Source organism: Anabrus simplex, chromosome X, assembly GCF_040414725.1.
Source record: "Anabrus simplex isolate iqAnaSimp1 chromosome X, ASM4041472v1, whole genome shotgun sequence".
Taxonomy (NCBI): Eukaryota; Metazoa; Arthropoda; class Insecta; order Orthoptera; family Tettigoniidae; genus Anabrus; species Anabrus simplex.
Genome location: NC_090279.1, coordinates 115,152,275 through 115,169,411, shown reverse-complemented (window position 1 = coordinate 115,169,411; position 17,137 = coordinate 115,152,275). Strand labels below are relative to the sequence as shown.

General features: G+C 36.2%; 1 protein-coding gene across 3 annotated transcripts in view; it reads right to left on the bottom strand.

Annotated features, from left to right (window-relative positions):
- Positions 1-2,603: 2,603 nt before the first annotated feature.
- LOC137503384 (sarcalumenin-like) overlaps positions 2,604-17,137 on the bottom strand; it is a 262,108-nt gene continuing 247,574 nt past the window's right edge. For all 3 annotated transcript variants that reach the window (XM_068230976.1, XM_068230977.1, XM_068230978.1), the window contains one exon: positions 2,604-3,738. In XM_068230976.1, the coding sequence (XP_068087077.1) occupies positions 3,685-3,738 (54 nt within the window). In that variant the 3' untranslated portion in view covers positions 2,604-3,684. The remainder of the gene's footprint in view (positions 3,739-17,137) is intronic.

Here is a 17,137-nt window from a genome sequence, read left to right as displayed (position 1 = left end):
TAAGTAATATATAACAAATTCCAAGTTGTACATTTGGGAAGTTGGAATTTGTTATATATAATAACTCCACCACACATCAAGACGAAATTTATTACTTGTAACAAAGAGAAAGTAAGGTAGAATAATGTTATTGGCTTTATGTTCCACTTTTACCGTTTCTGGAGATGCCGAGATGTCAGAATTTTGTCCCACAGTTCTTTTATGTGCCAGTAAATATTCAAATACCACCGGAGTGAGCAAGGGTGGGGTCAGAAGGCCACTGAGCCACTCAGCCCAGCAGTACTGTGAAATATCCTGGGTTGCTGTGATGATGATAATACTGTGTAGAGGTCATTCAGGCTGCCTGCACATCAATTTCTATGTTCCACTTTACCGGTTGATCATTGTGTGACAGCGTTGAAAACATGACTACCTCAACCAGGATTCAACCCGCAATCTTGGGAACCAGAGGCTGGTCCACAGAAGGAGCCAGTATATGGTCAAACATTAAAAGCAGATAACAGCAATTTGTAAAACGTTATGTGAACTCTGCAAGATTGAATGGGAAAAGCTTACAGAACAAAAACTAAAATGGCTATAGTGGTCAATTATGATATTTGCTAGACATTTCTAGAAAATCATATTTCTGCAGAGTTAATTATTTCAGGGCAAGATACCGAAGTGGCATCGTTGCTGGCCTAGCACAGAATTTAAAGCTCACATTTTGACAGGATTCCACATGAAACATCAACAGTGGAATAACACCACAACCCAAATTTAAGAGAAAAGTATTTCATAAATAACTTCAGTTCTGGTCTGCCGGTGAGTCCCCAGTTCACACAAAAAACCACCACAAAAACACACAACAGTGAGGGCATTGGGCTAGGTCTACTGTAACCCGACCAGAGTCGACCCCACTCAAGTGGGAAGATGAAGATCGAGACCAGCTGTGTTGAGTACCAGTCATCATCACCACCACTAATCGTGGCCCGACTGGTATTGTCTCTGCTGTAGCGTTCCCATCCCAGATGAATCTTGCCTTTCTCCAGGGCACTCTAGACAGATTATCTGGTGATAGTCTTCTCTTGTCCCATCCATCTGGTTGCAGTCCTTCCTTGTGGTCTACTCCCCTCAACCTTCGCTTCTAAAATCAACTCCTCTGGATTTAATCCAGGTCATCTCGCAATGTGTCCACAGAACTGAACTATTCTTTCAATCACACAAGAAGAAACGCGCTTTAAAATCTTCCCCTCCTGAAGTACAGATGCATTGGTTTTCTCGTGTTCCGAGGCAAATGTAGCATCCTATGCCGGTACCACATTTAAAATCTTTTCTGTTACAAGCCGTAACAGTCCAGGTGTCATAGTAATATGAGAAAACAGAGAATGCAAGGGTTTCAATGAGACAAATATTTGTATTAGTAATTCCCCTGCTCTTCCAGATGTTAGTTATAGCGACTTGTCCTACCAAAATACTTCTCCTCGCCTCTTTCTCAGAACTTACCCATCACAGATTATTAACCCACCATATATGAAGTTGTATATTATCTAGAGCTCTGTGAGCTCGACTTGGGCTGCTGTATTTTTTTTTTCTCTCTCTATCTAAAATTAACTGTGGGGTTATTCAGTCTGCCAAAACTAATTCTGAGAGTGGAAATTGAAAAGAGATTGCTTCAGATATTACAAATTGTGTTGTTCTATCAATCACCATGAGTCAGGACTTGCTGAGGATGAGCTCCAGTTCATACTCAAGACTCGCACTCTTATTAGCATTTCTCGAAGGCAGGCAGCAAACTGCAAGTTGTTCATTTTTCTCCCACCAATCCAGTCTTCAAATGCCTTCAATACAATATACTCGCTGCAGACATTATAAAGTTGAGGGGACAAAATGCAGCCTTGGGACACCTGGAAGTATTCTCAAATATTGTCATCTAACTTCAGAGCAGCAGTGTTGCAGTCGTACAGACCATACATCAGTGACATCTGGCACTTGCCACAACTTTTTCCCAAGCAATGCAGTTGAAAGCCTTTTTGTCGTTCAAGGAACTTTTTTCTATTATTTGCCTCAGGTAATGATTCTGATGGTAATGTTGTTTCAAAAGGTCTAACATCTAGGTCATCGGTCCTGCCTCAGTTACTTTGCCAGCGATATAGCCGGTTAGTTCCTTGTATATCTGAGGCTGTGTGCAAGTTTTTAACTGCTGATTTATGACGTATACGAGGATTTTACCGGCGGGAACTGGGCAAGGGAAATGGATGATGATTTTACAGGCAAGTGGTATCAATGCACTAGTGCAACAGAGCAGTTACTGAGTGAGCTTTCCTTGTGCTGGAATGAAAACAGATGTAGTCTACTCTTTCGGCCATTCTCTATTACTCCATATTCTGATACACAATGAATGAGACACCTCTATGCCATCCTCCCCAATCTCTCTAAGTGACTGCGGGGTTTGACTCGCATAGCTATCCGATAGTGGGTATTAACCCCACTGTTGGCAGCCTGTGGTTTCCCGTTTACACACCAGGTTGTATCTTAATTAAAGCCACAGGCATACTCTTTCTGATCCTACCCCCTTCCTATCCCATCATCCCCATAAGACCTATCTGTGTTGGTGTGACGTAAAGCATACTAAAAAAAAAAAAAATTCATCTCTATTGTGATATTATTAACTGGCATTTTGTTGTTTCTTTGATGTTTAATGGCAATCTCGATTTCACCGCACAGAATGAGCAGCACAATCGTGACTGCCTAATTCTGTGAAACAACCACATTGGAAGATTCGCTAACACATTAAAGAACCCTTTTTTTAAAGACAGAGTTCTGGCACTTCAGCAGAGCAATTGAAGGGACATTATAATTCAGTGAAGAGCTTTCTCGTAAGGATGTAGTCATTTTGTTGACTATTCCATTCTGCTCCCTGTGCCAGGGAGCACATAGCACACTATTTGTATTCTCTCCCATACCAAAACAACTGGCAATCACTTTCAAATAAACAATGAAGTGGGTTGTGATAGCAATTTAAATACATCGCATTTATAAAAGTCAGGAACAACAAAACTAAAATACTGATTTTAAAAAGTCATAAGAAGGTTGTAACAATCAACCTTGGAAAGCCAACATTTCTGCAGGCACACACAAACATACATACACTCACAATTTTTCCCACATTAAGTTTCACTCAAAAATGCTGGATTAATAATACAGAGGAAAACATATGCTTGTATTTCATTTATCAAACAAAAAAGCTATTGACTAATTTCCATTTCATTCAAAGACTATTCAAAATATCTAATACCAATTTCACAAGAAATAAAGATACTGCTAATTACAATTCGACTGCAACCAAACAACAGACCTATCACCCAGACATGGAAATTAGGAGCTGAACAAAAAGTAACAAGATCAACATTCTAGAAAATGCCATGACGTGTTAAATTTAATGTACTGTTTGGTCTACTCTGCTCTAGGGATGAACTAAAGGCAGTTGAGTTTGCTATCAATGGTGTTTGACACCTGATCTAATAGAGGCACATATTGCATAGTTCACTCGGTTTGGTTGCAGTCTTAATGAAACTAAATGAAATAATGATGGAGTTTGAGTTCGATGTTGTCTTGAACACACGAGTAGATGGAAGGAGAAAGACTTGAAAATTCACATCTCTCTTTACGAAATGTCTCCTCTCACAGAACGAGTAGCAGTCTGCCTCATAAGTCGTGGTCTCCCACACTCTGCTCCAGGTACTCCCGGTACAGTTGTTGCTGCAACACGATTGCACATGAGGACATGGATCAAATAATTAAAAAAGCTCGATATCCCACAATACTGAAAAGCACAAACATTAGCTGAAATAAGAGATATACGATAAAACTGAAAGAAAAAAAAGTGTTTTCATTATTACCAAAAATTTCAAAAATTCACCCTTAAACTTAAAAAAAGCTAATTTTGAGTGCATTCACTAATATGTATGGCCTCCCATCACTCTGAAGACCAGTTTGAGGAGGGGACCTGTTCAGCACCGGGTTATCCTATACATCTGGTGGATGTATGGCAGCATGTAACAGATCCTGGAGGGTTCCTAGTGGTTGCCGTTTTCAGTAAACTTCATGTATGTTCCACGCAATTCATAACAGGAGATGATGCTGACTGAGCGAGTTGGCCGCGCAGTTTAAAGCTTGCATCCGGGAGATAGTAGGTTTGAATCCCACCATCGGCAGCCTTAAAGATGGTTTTCCATGGTTTCCCATTTTCACATCACTGTACCTTAATTGAGGTCACTGTAGCTACCTTCCCATCCCTCCATCGCTGAAAACCTTTGATGCGTTGGTGCAACGTTAAACCAATAGCAATTTTTTTAAATTTAAAAATGATTATGCACATTTTTGCTGGTAATGTTCAACTACAGAAACTCCATTGAAATGCTGAATGTTTGCCCTTTGGACATGAATACCGTTGTCATACTTCAACTTGAACCCCATCTCTGCCAAAGTTCACTGTACGCAGTGTACAGGCTGGCATGTATAATCGAAATGGCGTATCGCTTTTAGTGTTGGGAGTGTCCGAGGACATGTTTGGCTCGCCAGGTGCAGGTCTTTTGATTTGACTCCCATAGGCGACCTGCGCGTCATAATGAGTATGAAATGATGATGAAGGCGACACATACACTCAGCCCCCGTGCCAGCGAAATTAACCCATTATGGTTAAAATTCCCGACCCTCCCGGGAATTGAACCCGGGACCCCTGTGACCAAAGGCCAGCAAGCTAACCATTTAGCCATGGAGCCGGACGGCATGTATCGTTCACCGTGCCCAAATCCTACCTTAGGCTACATGGCTACTCCAAATCACCAGCCTCCAGGCAGCCCTCTTTACACCACTGAGCATGGCACTTAAATGTACCAGTGAAATGTGCCTTGAAACCCAGTGCTTACTTCTCATGGTGCACAATTAGCAGCACTGTGTGATGGTATCACACGATGTCATGATATTTTCTCGACGAACCCTGTCAGAAAATGTATATAGGAAAATATTTAATATTTATTTCCACCTATTCAATACAAAACAAGATGTTGGCATTTAAGTTAAAATATTATTTTAAATGTGAGACATGTTTCGCCTCTTACTGTGAGGCATCTTCAGTCACTATCAAACCCTTATTATTCTTGTCAGGCAACAGGTTAAAATTATTCTAAAATGTGTTTGATGATGATTGTAGGTGAGATAAAATTTTTACAGTTATTGTAAAAAAGTTCATGAATGACTAAAAATCTAATATGATGATGTGGTACAGTAGCATAGATGATGGCTTGAAGCCTTAGTCAATACTAGATATTTAATATACGGTGGAAGGTGTGTAAAAAAAAAACCATTTCAGTGAGGATATACAATACATTCAAATGATATTTAAAAATAGTAGATTCTTAGGTAGTACACTCAAAGATGGAGGTGTCATATAATTATAAGTGACAGTTGACGGCTTAAAGTCGTAGTCAATGTTGGAGGTGTAAGTAAAATAACATGCTAATATATAGTGAATAAATATGAAAGAAAGTACATTGCTGAATATAAAATGTAAAGGAAAAACATTCCAATTTGCTGGGCAAATATTATTTAATGTTAGCGTATATTTGCCCGTGATGTTTAATGGTCAACAGTTCATAGGTTATATATAGATTTGTTCGGCGAGATTGTGTTAACACCAAGTTTATAGTTGGCTTAAATTTAATTTAAGTCATCCAAATAAGTTTGTAGAGATGATGATGAGCTGTTATTCTCAACGTTGGTATGATTTTGACGCAAAGGTTGAATGGCTGTTGTTTTCTTCATCTGAATGACAATATAATTATTTCCAAACATTGATAGTGGAAATTTATATTATTGAAGAAGTTTGATGTGGCTGTTGAAATATTGTTGTGATTAGTTGGTTCTGAAATGAAGAAAAAACTGTAGTTAATTTTGATGAGAATGAAAAGAAAAAACTTGGGAAGGTTTTGTCAAAGTGTTGTTGGAGAGAAGATGTTGGTGCTTACCTATGGCGTTGATGGCTGCGTGAAGCGTTATCAGGATACTAGTAATCACTAACGTTTTTACTCCTTGTGTTGTATGTATGCCGTCTGGGCGGAGGGGGATGGGTTGAAGGGGGCGGGGTTGTAGGCTTGTGATTGGCGAACGGGAGGGAGTTGTGTATAGTGGGGGAAGTGGAGGGGCGTGAAGCATTTAATGGCTTAAGATTGGCACGTGGAGGGGAATTAAGTAAGTTGGGAGGGGAAGTGGGGTGTGATGTATTTGTTGACATGGAGGGAGTGCTTATTGATATTGTTTTGAAAATATTAAAAGAAATTTTGTCCTGAAAGTTTACTTTATTGAATAATGTTACTATTTGGTCATATAAAGGGCTTCTATTGTCTATTGGATCATTTAAATTCTTATTAGTATTGAATTTTTGGTCCAAAATATGTATAAATTTTTGAATTCGGTCATGAGTCTACCTTTTTTGAGTCTTTTTAAAATTTGAAGGTCCTGTTCAATTGTGGTAAAGTTGTGCCTAGTTTCTTTCATGTGATTGCTCATTGCTGAGTGTTTATTGTGTTTTTGAGCATTGAAATGTTGGGTGTACCTAGTTATGAAGTTTCTTCTTGTTTGTCCGATGTATGAGCTGAGGCACTCATTACATTTTCATCTATAGATACCGGAGCCTGAGTATTTATTATTTTCAGAATTTATTGTATTGTGGTTGAAGAATATTTTTTGGTTTGAATTTTGAGTTTTAAAAGCTATTTTGATCTCTTGATTTTTTAAGGCGTTGGTTATTTGATGTACGATTGGGTTGGTGTATGTAAAGGTTGCATACTTTGATTTTTCATTTTTTATTGGGGAGAGGTTTGTGGATAGCTTCAATTTAACCTTATTAATTAGTTTGTCTAAGATGGAGGGGTTGTATCCATTAAAAGTGGCTATTTCTTTTATTGTATTTATTTCTTTTTTTAAATTGGTGGTTGAAAGGGGAATTTTTAGAGCTCTGTACACCATACTGTAAAATGAGGACTGTTTGTCTGATTGTGGATGTAGGGAACTTTGTTTAATAGTTATAGGTGTGAATGAGGGTTTTCTGTAAATTTGAAAATCAAACTTATTGGAAGTTCTTGTTATTGTGATGTCAAGAAAATTAATTGAGTTTTGGTTCTCGTCCTCTTTAGTGAATTTGATACTGTTATCTAGATTATTTAAATAAAATGTTTTTGCTGTTGTTGAGATTTTTGTCAATTATTACTAGCGTATCATCAACATAGTGTAGCCAAAGGTTTAATCCATTGATGTTTTTTATTATTTCAGCAAGGATTCCTGATAAAGGGTCTCCCATGGCCAGGTTTTCCTGTTTGTACATTTTGTTGTTGAAAGTGAAAAAGTTGTTTTGTAAGACAAAGTTTAATACTTTTAGGAATTCTTCTATTTCTATTTTGCTTAAACTGCTGTGTTTGGAAAGATTGTTTTTTATTACTTCTATAGTTTTTTTAACAGGAATGTTTGAATACATGTTAGTGACGTCGAAAGAGCACATTATGTGATTGGGTTTTAAGTTGAATTTTTTAAGGGTTTCACATAGTTCTATTGAATTTCTGGGGTGTTTGTTATGGAATTTGAAATGTTTTTTGAGAAATTTTTGGAGGAATTGTGAGGTTTTATAAGTCGGGCTATTTTGGCTGTTTATGATCGGTCGAATGGGAACGTCCTTTTAATGTACCTTTGGCAATGATCTGACGGTGGGTAGTTTGGGGTTCATGTTAAAGAGACTTTGGTATTCATGTTCATTAAATAAAAATGAAGAGTTTTTTAAAAATGTTTTTAGATTACGTTGAGTTTTTGTAGTGGGATCCTTTGGGATTATTGTGTAAGTTTCATTAGAGAAGAACTCCTCTGTTTACGGATGTAATCCTGCTTTTTCATTAAGACTATAGTATTGCCTTTGTCGGCTTTAGTTATTATGATGTTATTAGTGTCCACTTTTTTTTTTCTTAATTTTTGGATCTGTTTTTGTGAGGTAAAGTTATTTTTGTTAGAAATTTCTTTTACAAGGGCAGGTAATTTCTTTTTAATTTCGTATTTTACATCGTTCTGTTTGTCTGTTGGAATTTGTTTATTTATGTTTGCTTCAGCTTTGGCTATTGTGGTGATTATATCTTCTGCTATATGAGGGTTCGGCCAATTATGTTTTAGGCCTTGGTTGAACAATTGTGTTTCTTTATCTGAGAAGGTGATGTCAGATAGATTGATTGTAGTTGGAACATTGTTCCAAGGGGAGAGGGATATTTTTATACTACTGCTCTGGTTTAGCGATTTTGCTTTTTCTTCTTTTAAATGTGTTAATTTACGGTTTAGGGTTTCTTGTTTTTTGTTCAATGTAATCTGTATCTTATATGTAATGTGCTTCTGATAAGAATTCCATTCTAGAGGAGATAACGATTGCGCGATAATCAAATGTTCACGATAAAGTTGTGTATTTAAAAAAGATTTCTTTCTATACATGAGTTTTATTTCATTTTAAAGCCAAATGTTGTTGATTTTGTTTTGAATGTCTTTAGATTTATGTTTCTTAGGTAGTACACTCAAAGATGGAGGTGTCACATAATTATAAGTGACAGTTGACGGCTTAAAGTCGTAGTCAATGTTGGAGGTATAAGTAAAACAACATGCTAACAAGAATCTATTTTTAAATATCATTTGAATGTATTGTATATCCTCACTGAAATGTTTTTTTTTACACACCTTCCACCATATATTAAATATCTAGTATTGACTTAGGCTTCAAGCCATCATCTATGCTACTGTACCACACCATCATATTAGATTTTTAGTCATTCATGAACTTTTTTATAATAACTGTACATTTTTATCTCACCTACAATCATCATCAAACACATTTTAGAATAATTTTAACCTGTTGCCTGACAAGAATAATAAGGGTTTGATAGTGACTGAAGATGCCTCACAGTAAGAGGCGAAACATGTCTCACATTTAAAATAATATTTTAACTTAAATGCCAACATCTTGTATTGTATTGAATAGGTGGAAATAAATATTAAATATTTTCCTATATACATTTTATGACACTTTCAATAGGGACGAAAAATGATTTTCATCACTTGGACGCTGTCAATCCACAGACATCGCCTACCTAGCCAAGGTCTTGTAGTGGTTGTATCTTCCTGCTTCCACTTGACAATCACATTCCTGACCGTCCACTACAGCAACATGAGAAAGCTGGAAATGGCCCTGATGTGGCAAATAATAACCAAATTTAACGCGCTAAGCTCGCTGGCTCCGCATCTCTGAGCACTGAACAATAATGAGCCCTCCGCTACCTTTTATAGCAGTAGCAGTGGTCCTAGATTAAATGTACATCTCAAAATTAATCAAAATTAACAATCGCACAGTGTCTGCCAAAAGCAAGAAACATCAATTCCCTTCGTCAGAGGCTTGAGTAAAGTCTTGAAGTGTGCAACTGACAGGGCAGAGCATATACTCAAGCATACGTATGTGTGGTAGTTTGTAGTTCCCTCCAGATCACAGACTTCACTCCCATATACCCCCCCACCCCCACCCAGCCCCTGTTTGAGACTGTCTCTGGATTAAGCAGTTCAGTTGCCCTTGAGGTGGAGATTTCGAGGGCACAATCTACTCAGAGAGGAGTTGTGTTCTTGCTCAACCTGTTGTTGGTTGATTATTCAGATCAGTAGTAATAATGACGAAACTCTACTTTGACTTCAGTCTCTTAGGTCAAGGTGAATGTTGAAACAATGGGTGTGTCCCACTGTGGTCCAGCTTCATTCACTCGTACTTTGCTGAAACAGGTGTCAAATACTTTTGATCAGATAGTGTATTTTCAGGCTATCAGGTTCATGGCAAGACTGATGTCAGCATCCAGTACAACATGCAGCACCAGTTAGAAAACAATAATATTCCAAGGAAATACATCACTGGAACAATAGTTTTTTACGTTCCAAGGACCAAGAGTAAAGTTTTACCTGTGATTTCTCAAAACGAATAAGTGAAACACTTCCGTCCTTGTAAGGTACAATATTTTGTTTCATACCCCTTCAAATTTCTTTGCTTTTATGTAAATAATATTAAGATGAACAGTTCCAGTCCAGCAATGTAGTGACTTGATATGTAAATGTTTCATGTTGGTAGAAGTTGAGTGCAGTACTTTCCTAATAATTTTGAACAACACAAATGTACACCCATGAAATAAAATTTTAAACTTATTAAAGCAACTGAATCAAGAACATAACATTTTCAACTATTCATGTTTGTATACAAACTTGCACATGACATAATAGATGCAAGCTTCAACACAAAGATAATGTAATACTAAAGGAAGTTGTTAGCAACATTCAAGTTATATTACTAAGACTAGCTCAGGAATGAGTAACCAATCTGGTATAAGAACATCAGGAATTTCAACCAATCACAGCTGCCTATTGTCACAATTTTATTGTTTTTTTGTAATCATTTAATTTACAACCGAACAGAACAGGGCAGAGCAGTCTTCAACCACTATCTGCGGCCAGGTCATTCAAGCACTGCAACGTGACGTTAACACTAGAACCGCCGGAATATATTATATACCTAGAACCACCGGTACGGTCATTTTGACCGCTACTGAAATAATTACTTTTATTTCTTGATACGCATGGTTACTCATTATTATCACTTTACCTCCGTTTCTGTACATTTCGTTATAAGTTTCAATATTTATTCGTCAATTAAAAAAGACGCCACACACTCATTAAACTGTCGTCAGAAACATGCCGCTTTGAATATGGAGTAAGTCCTGGATTTTCTTTCAAGGGGGTATGGCGAGGCTACAGTCCACTCCCTGATGCCATCAGTACCTAATGGCACGTTATCCAGCCATGGGAGGCTTTTACCTTGGCTGTCGCGTTTCCTACGATACCATGCTCTACGGGTTACTGTGCCTACGGCTGTAATAGAAAAATTGAAAACTCGTCAGTACTCAGCCTATGCGAGGCATCATAATTTGAATATGGTATAAATAAAGGAATTTCACCAAACTTGTTATGGTGTTAGTTATAATAATACTAATATCAACTTATCTTCAGCTCGAACAATCCGGTTTTCAGCGTGATCTGAATCACTGCTTTCCGAGTTATCACTTGACTAGACGTAATCTCCCTATGCATTTTCTCTTTTTAGGTCCTTTATATCTGGACCACATTCCACATCAGACATATCTTCAGGAATGTCATGCAATAGACTCAGGAACTGGTGGTTTATGGGACATGTTTACTGTACTGTGACAAGCTGCCTACCGGAGACGCAGCAGAAATAATGCTCGTACAATTCGTAACATATCCAAGTTCCATTGTTGTGTTTCTGAACATTACTGTTGTTGATAGGATTATATCTCAATGAGATATATGTGTTATAATATATTTTATTATGATAATTAATAATTATTGACTGTTCCGGCAGTAGTAGGTATACCTGTTACTAATACCCCATCCATTGACGCAAAATTAAATATATTTAATATGGATTTTCCTGACCACTAAGCAGGAAGAGTCACTGCAGATCAATATCCTACAATAAGAACTGTAGTCAAAATTGTGTTTGGAAATTGTGTAGCAGCCATTTTGACCGCTCCGGCGGTTCTAGTGTATAGATGGCGAGAATAGTGTAAAACTCTTTGTGAAACATACAATAGAGGGAAATTTGATTGATCCACCTTTTTTCAATACATAATATGCTGTTAATATGATCACAACATTTTTTTATTCAGTACCGGTTTCAGTGTCTATGGACACCATCATCAGCTGAAACAGGTCGTATGAACAAAGATGTACAAGTATGTAGTACATATAATACACCCTTAGTAATAAGTGACATTAATAGGATGAAGTAAAAATACAATGCTTAAAAGAATATAAACAAGTTATGTGCTTGTTGGTCAAAGTATAAAATGAAAGTGTTAACAAATGTTTAAAGACTTGATCACTTTGGAATGGTTAAAAAGTCTCAAGCCTCACACTGCTAAACACTGGGTGAAAATAAAACAATAAAACATGGACATCCAAAAACTGATGTAGTATGTCATCCTTCCACAGAGCAGTGATGATAATGTAACATAAGTAAGTTTGATGGTGGCTTGTAATATCACCTCATAAAAAGAAGCCATCAATTATGAGGTACTCAAAGAAGTGGATCATATTGCAGGCAAAGAGAAAGTAGATATATGGCCAGAAAGTTCTCGATCCAATTCGGAACCTGAAGAATGAAAAAGTTAAGAGTTAAAATGAAATATTGGAAACAGGGCAAAAACACTATAAAGTTTAGTAGGAGACTCCCCACGAATGGCCTGATGTATGCATGGAGAGTGAAAAGGAGCAGGTGTTAGAGTTTGCTGGAAGCGTAGAACATCGTTAGGAGGGGGGTTCAGGAAGGGGGAGAAGAGACACCGAAACCGGTACTGAATAAAAAATGTTGTGATCATATTAACAACATATTATGTATTGAAAAATGGTGGATCAATCATATTTCCTTCTATTGTATGTTATCTCCTTTCAATACGGACCAGATATGAAGATTTTAATGTTGAATCTTTATGAAAAGTGAGAATCTGGGTCACTTCTCCTTTCATCAAGCATAGTATTTAATGCAGCCATGTTGGCTAATCAGAAACAAGATCCTGCCATTTCTTTAAACCATGATATTCAACTCAGCATTATATTCCAACAAGAATACTGATGTATTTAGCCTGAACCATATGCATGGCTGATCTCTCCCAAGATAACTACAACAGTATATTATATATATATATATATATATATACAACAACAAGAACTACAAACACGAAATCATAAAAGCCGTTTGTGTGATATAGCAGAAAATCTAGTTTCTTAACCCAATGTAGTGCTGCTGCTGTTGGTGGTGGGAAGTCTTCCTAGCTACCTGGATAAGCCTAAAGCTGACACTCACTCACAGCATGAAGAAAGCACATTCTGGAAATGACAAAATATTTCATCTATAGAGAGAATCCCAGCATTCTTCCACGACTTGTTCTGAACCCGTACTGTCTGATTCACGTTGGGCTACTGTGCAGGAGTTCCTTCAGCAACTCTTACAACTCATCAGCATTTAGAGCTGTCACCCAGGTGTCCTTCCTTACATAATTACAAAGAGGTTGGAAATTTATTGAACTTCCATTTTATCACACATATGTGCTCTTATTTTAATGTAAATTAACCAGAACAGCACACTGAAACATCTTTATGGCTTCTTTCAGTTGTCTTTGTAAGTACACTTGACCATAGTGCGTGCAATCAACAGGACGTAACTCTGTTATTCTGATGATGTCAACAGCTGACATATTGGCAGAGTACGAGTAGAAAATAAAACAGAATATTTCCACGCAGAAAGTTCTGTTCTCTGAACAGGTTACAGCCAGACTATGAGTGACATAACTGTGCCATTTCACTGTCTGAAATTGATTTTTATTGGAACTAAAATGGACGCAGTTGCCAAGATAAGTTAAAATGCGGTGCATAAACTCAAGTCATCTATATCAATGAAATACAATATATGACGTGATTGAGGCAGAAAAGATCAAGGCGGCAGTGACTGAGACAAGTAAGAGTTCAGAATTGTTAGAACACTACTATTAAAAAGATTGAAAATTGAAAGAGCAAAACTTGAGCAACGGTCGTAGTGATCTAGAGCTATTTATCACGTACAGCATTTCAATACTTGGAGAGAAATTCAATTAATTTAAGGAGAAAGATCGGCGGAATCTATATATTTATTGAAGAATGCAGAATTAGGAAAGCCGTAAATAAAGCTGCGAGATAAAGAAAATTCGAAAGAAAGGCGTACTATACATTGAATCGTCAAGACGGCAAGGGATAACCATTAACAAGGTTACAAGGAAGAAAATCTTAAGGATACAAGAAATAGCTAAAGTAACCCATAAAATACCAACTTCAATACAGATATCTGAAACGAGGGTAGACATTTTGGTAGTCTACAAACAATATTAAGACTGAAGTTAAAACGACAGACTTTACATTGAAGTTAGTATGTTAGAAGGCTATGGAATCCGTATCATAACGCAACTGACTTCATATGTGTTTATTTCTGTTATATTTGCGCAAGACATGGCTCTCACGATGTTCTAAGAAGACGATGGCGAGATGTCCGGAGGAGACTGACCTGAGGTGACAGCAAAGGAACCTTCCTATCCCAGAGCATCCTAATGACCAGCGAGAGGATGTAATTGCCGTGCCCGAACCAAAGATGTCCTGGAGCATCTAATGCAATCCCGGTGGAGCTGACGGAAAAAGACAAGTCTTCTTTATTAGCGCAGTCAGTTAGATAAATCTTGCAAATTTTAATATTTGGAAATTTGTGGGTGAATATATGGTTAGATGTTATGATCTTCAAATTAGCTCAGATATGTTAGATCCTTGGGAATTAATGATATACTTGTGTCGAAATGTAGGGATAATAGGTAGTCATCTGAATAACATAACCAATCCTTGGGTAGGATATGTCTGAAGTGAACAACATGTACGTGCTATCGCAGTGACATTTAAGCAAATGAAGAGGTTATAGATATATATATATATGAATTATGAGATCTATATCGATAGAATTGTTAAAGTTATACGTGAGTAAGGGTTAATATAGCATGGAGATTGTACAGTGCCGTATAAAATCAGAATTGAATTATATGAAGATATGAGAGTAATATGAAGTGAAACTGAGATTGATTGAGAAGGAATGGATTAATCAAGTGAACAGATGATGATTAGACAACTCTTGTGCGTCAAGTTAAGGTATAGATAAGAATTATTTGCAAGAGAAAGAAGAAATATGATATTGAGATATGAAGAAAGTGATACATGAATATTGAATGAATATGAGGAAGAATAAATAAATGTGATATGTATTGTTTCATCGATAATGGAGGAAATAATCAGTTGTGAAGATAAGAATATTGATGCAAACTAGGGTCAGTAATATACTTGATAACATGATGTGTAATCCTTGACAGGTATTCCATATCAACACGTGTAAGAACATATGATGATGTTCATAAGGAGTTAAGGCACTAGTAAATCATCAAAACAATTCATTATAGGGAAAGTTGAGTAGGATATTAATTAGAAAATAACCCATATCTCTACCATAATCTTGAATATTCGCTGAAGAAGTACATGGCACTTACTTAATCTTAATGCACAAGTATTATGAGTTTTTCATATATAATTCCAGAAGGTAAAATAATTTATAGTCTTCATGACTAACTCTATACCTGTTTTAATAAATAACAATAAGTAAGGTATTGGAATTCAATTAATCATCTGACTATAGATCTCATCAGACATATTAATATAATAATTAGCGCATAATATGATTGACTTAGTACTTATCTTTTGCCTGATCCATCCATAAAGCAGAATCCCAGAATAATAAAAAATAAAAATAAATAAATAAATCTTTCAATAAATGCTAAACTTCAACATTTACTGTTCCATCATTAAACCTGAAGCGACTTATGCTTGTGAAACACTATTTAAATTGAACACCAAAGCAACAACTGATACACTGCAGAAGGTTGGCAGAAGGATACTCAGAATAATCATTAATAAAAAACATCAGGTGGATGGACAATGGAGATTATTGCCTAATGCAGTGGTTTATAGGGAAAGTGAATCTATAATAGATACGATGAGAAAAAGAAGAATTGCCTTTTTCTGTCATCTTTCTAGATTAAATGATAATAGGATAATAAAACAACTATTTAATTACTTTTGGAAAAGTAAAACAAAAAATAATTGGTTTAAAGAAGTTCAGAATGATTTAGAAGAGCTGAATATTACAATGAAGCAAATTGAAAATAGAGAAGAAAAAAGGATTCTCAAGAACAAACAAATAAGATTGTCATTAAAAACTGTACAACACAAACAATATGTCATATCTGATGAAGAAAGGGCAGCCAGGTCAGCCAGAATGAAGAGGTTTTGGGAAAGGAAGAAGATGATGCAAGCTAAATCTTCAGTTAATTCTTTGTTAACGTAAATGTATTTCGATTTGATTTAAGTGCTCCAATGTGGGCGTAAACTATGTAAATAAATAAATAATAATAAATAAATAAGAAATATACAAGAAAAGAAATAATCGATGCTGAAATGTAATATTTCCCAAGAAGATTTGTAAATATTTTGAGAAACATTGACTGAAGTTTAGGGACATTTACTTTCATACATATAATTCCTGATACAAGGATAATGATGTGATTTCATTTCAATGATTTCAGTTGTACAGAATTATGATTACAATTTCATCAAAGATTTTTGATACTACAATGAAAGTTAATTAATGAATTTTCAAAGGAGATGATAAAATTCTTTTTAACTATATTTCTTTCTTTTCCTTAATTTTCTCAGAATTTGAATAAATAGATATGATGAAAATATATTGGTATTTATGGTTATACTCTATCATAAGCATTATATTCGTATATTCATTTTTAATTTAAGACATATGCAGAATTATTTTTTTTAACATAGTTGATAGTTGGTAAAATGGAGACATCCATCCGTGCTGGCGATAAATGACTTATCCGTATGTCAGAAAGGTCATCACAACTTCTACAAATCCATGAAAAGAAGAGAAACTTTGGTAGGCAATTGAACCTGAGCAAGCTAGTCTGGGTTTCTTTGCGAGCCACCCTGGACGCAGGAAAGGCGCATAACCAAATTAAATAGAGATTTATTTTATATGTATTCACTTTTATTATCATTATTTGCTAGATAAACAAGAGCTCCACACTCTGGATCTCTCGTCGTTAGTTTTAGCGTTAGATGTTGCTAATAAGCGCACACAATATTTTCAGTCTTTGTGTGCATTTGTAAGTCATGTTGTTTTACAAGTGCCATATTAGCTCTTCTCATAGCAGCAGAGATACAGTTGGGGACTGAAGCCATTCCGAGGAAAACTATGGAATAAATTACAAATGAATGGAAAGAGACACCGAGGAAGATGCAGATTACTGCTGGAATCTCGGATGGGGCTGTGCTTAACTCAATTGTCTGTTTATAAAATGTGTTACTTTCCTCTGCAAACATTCATTCGAATTTT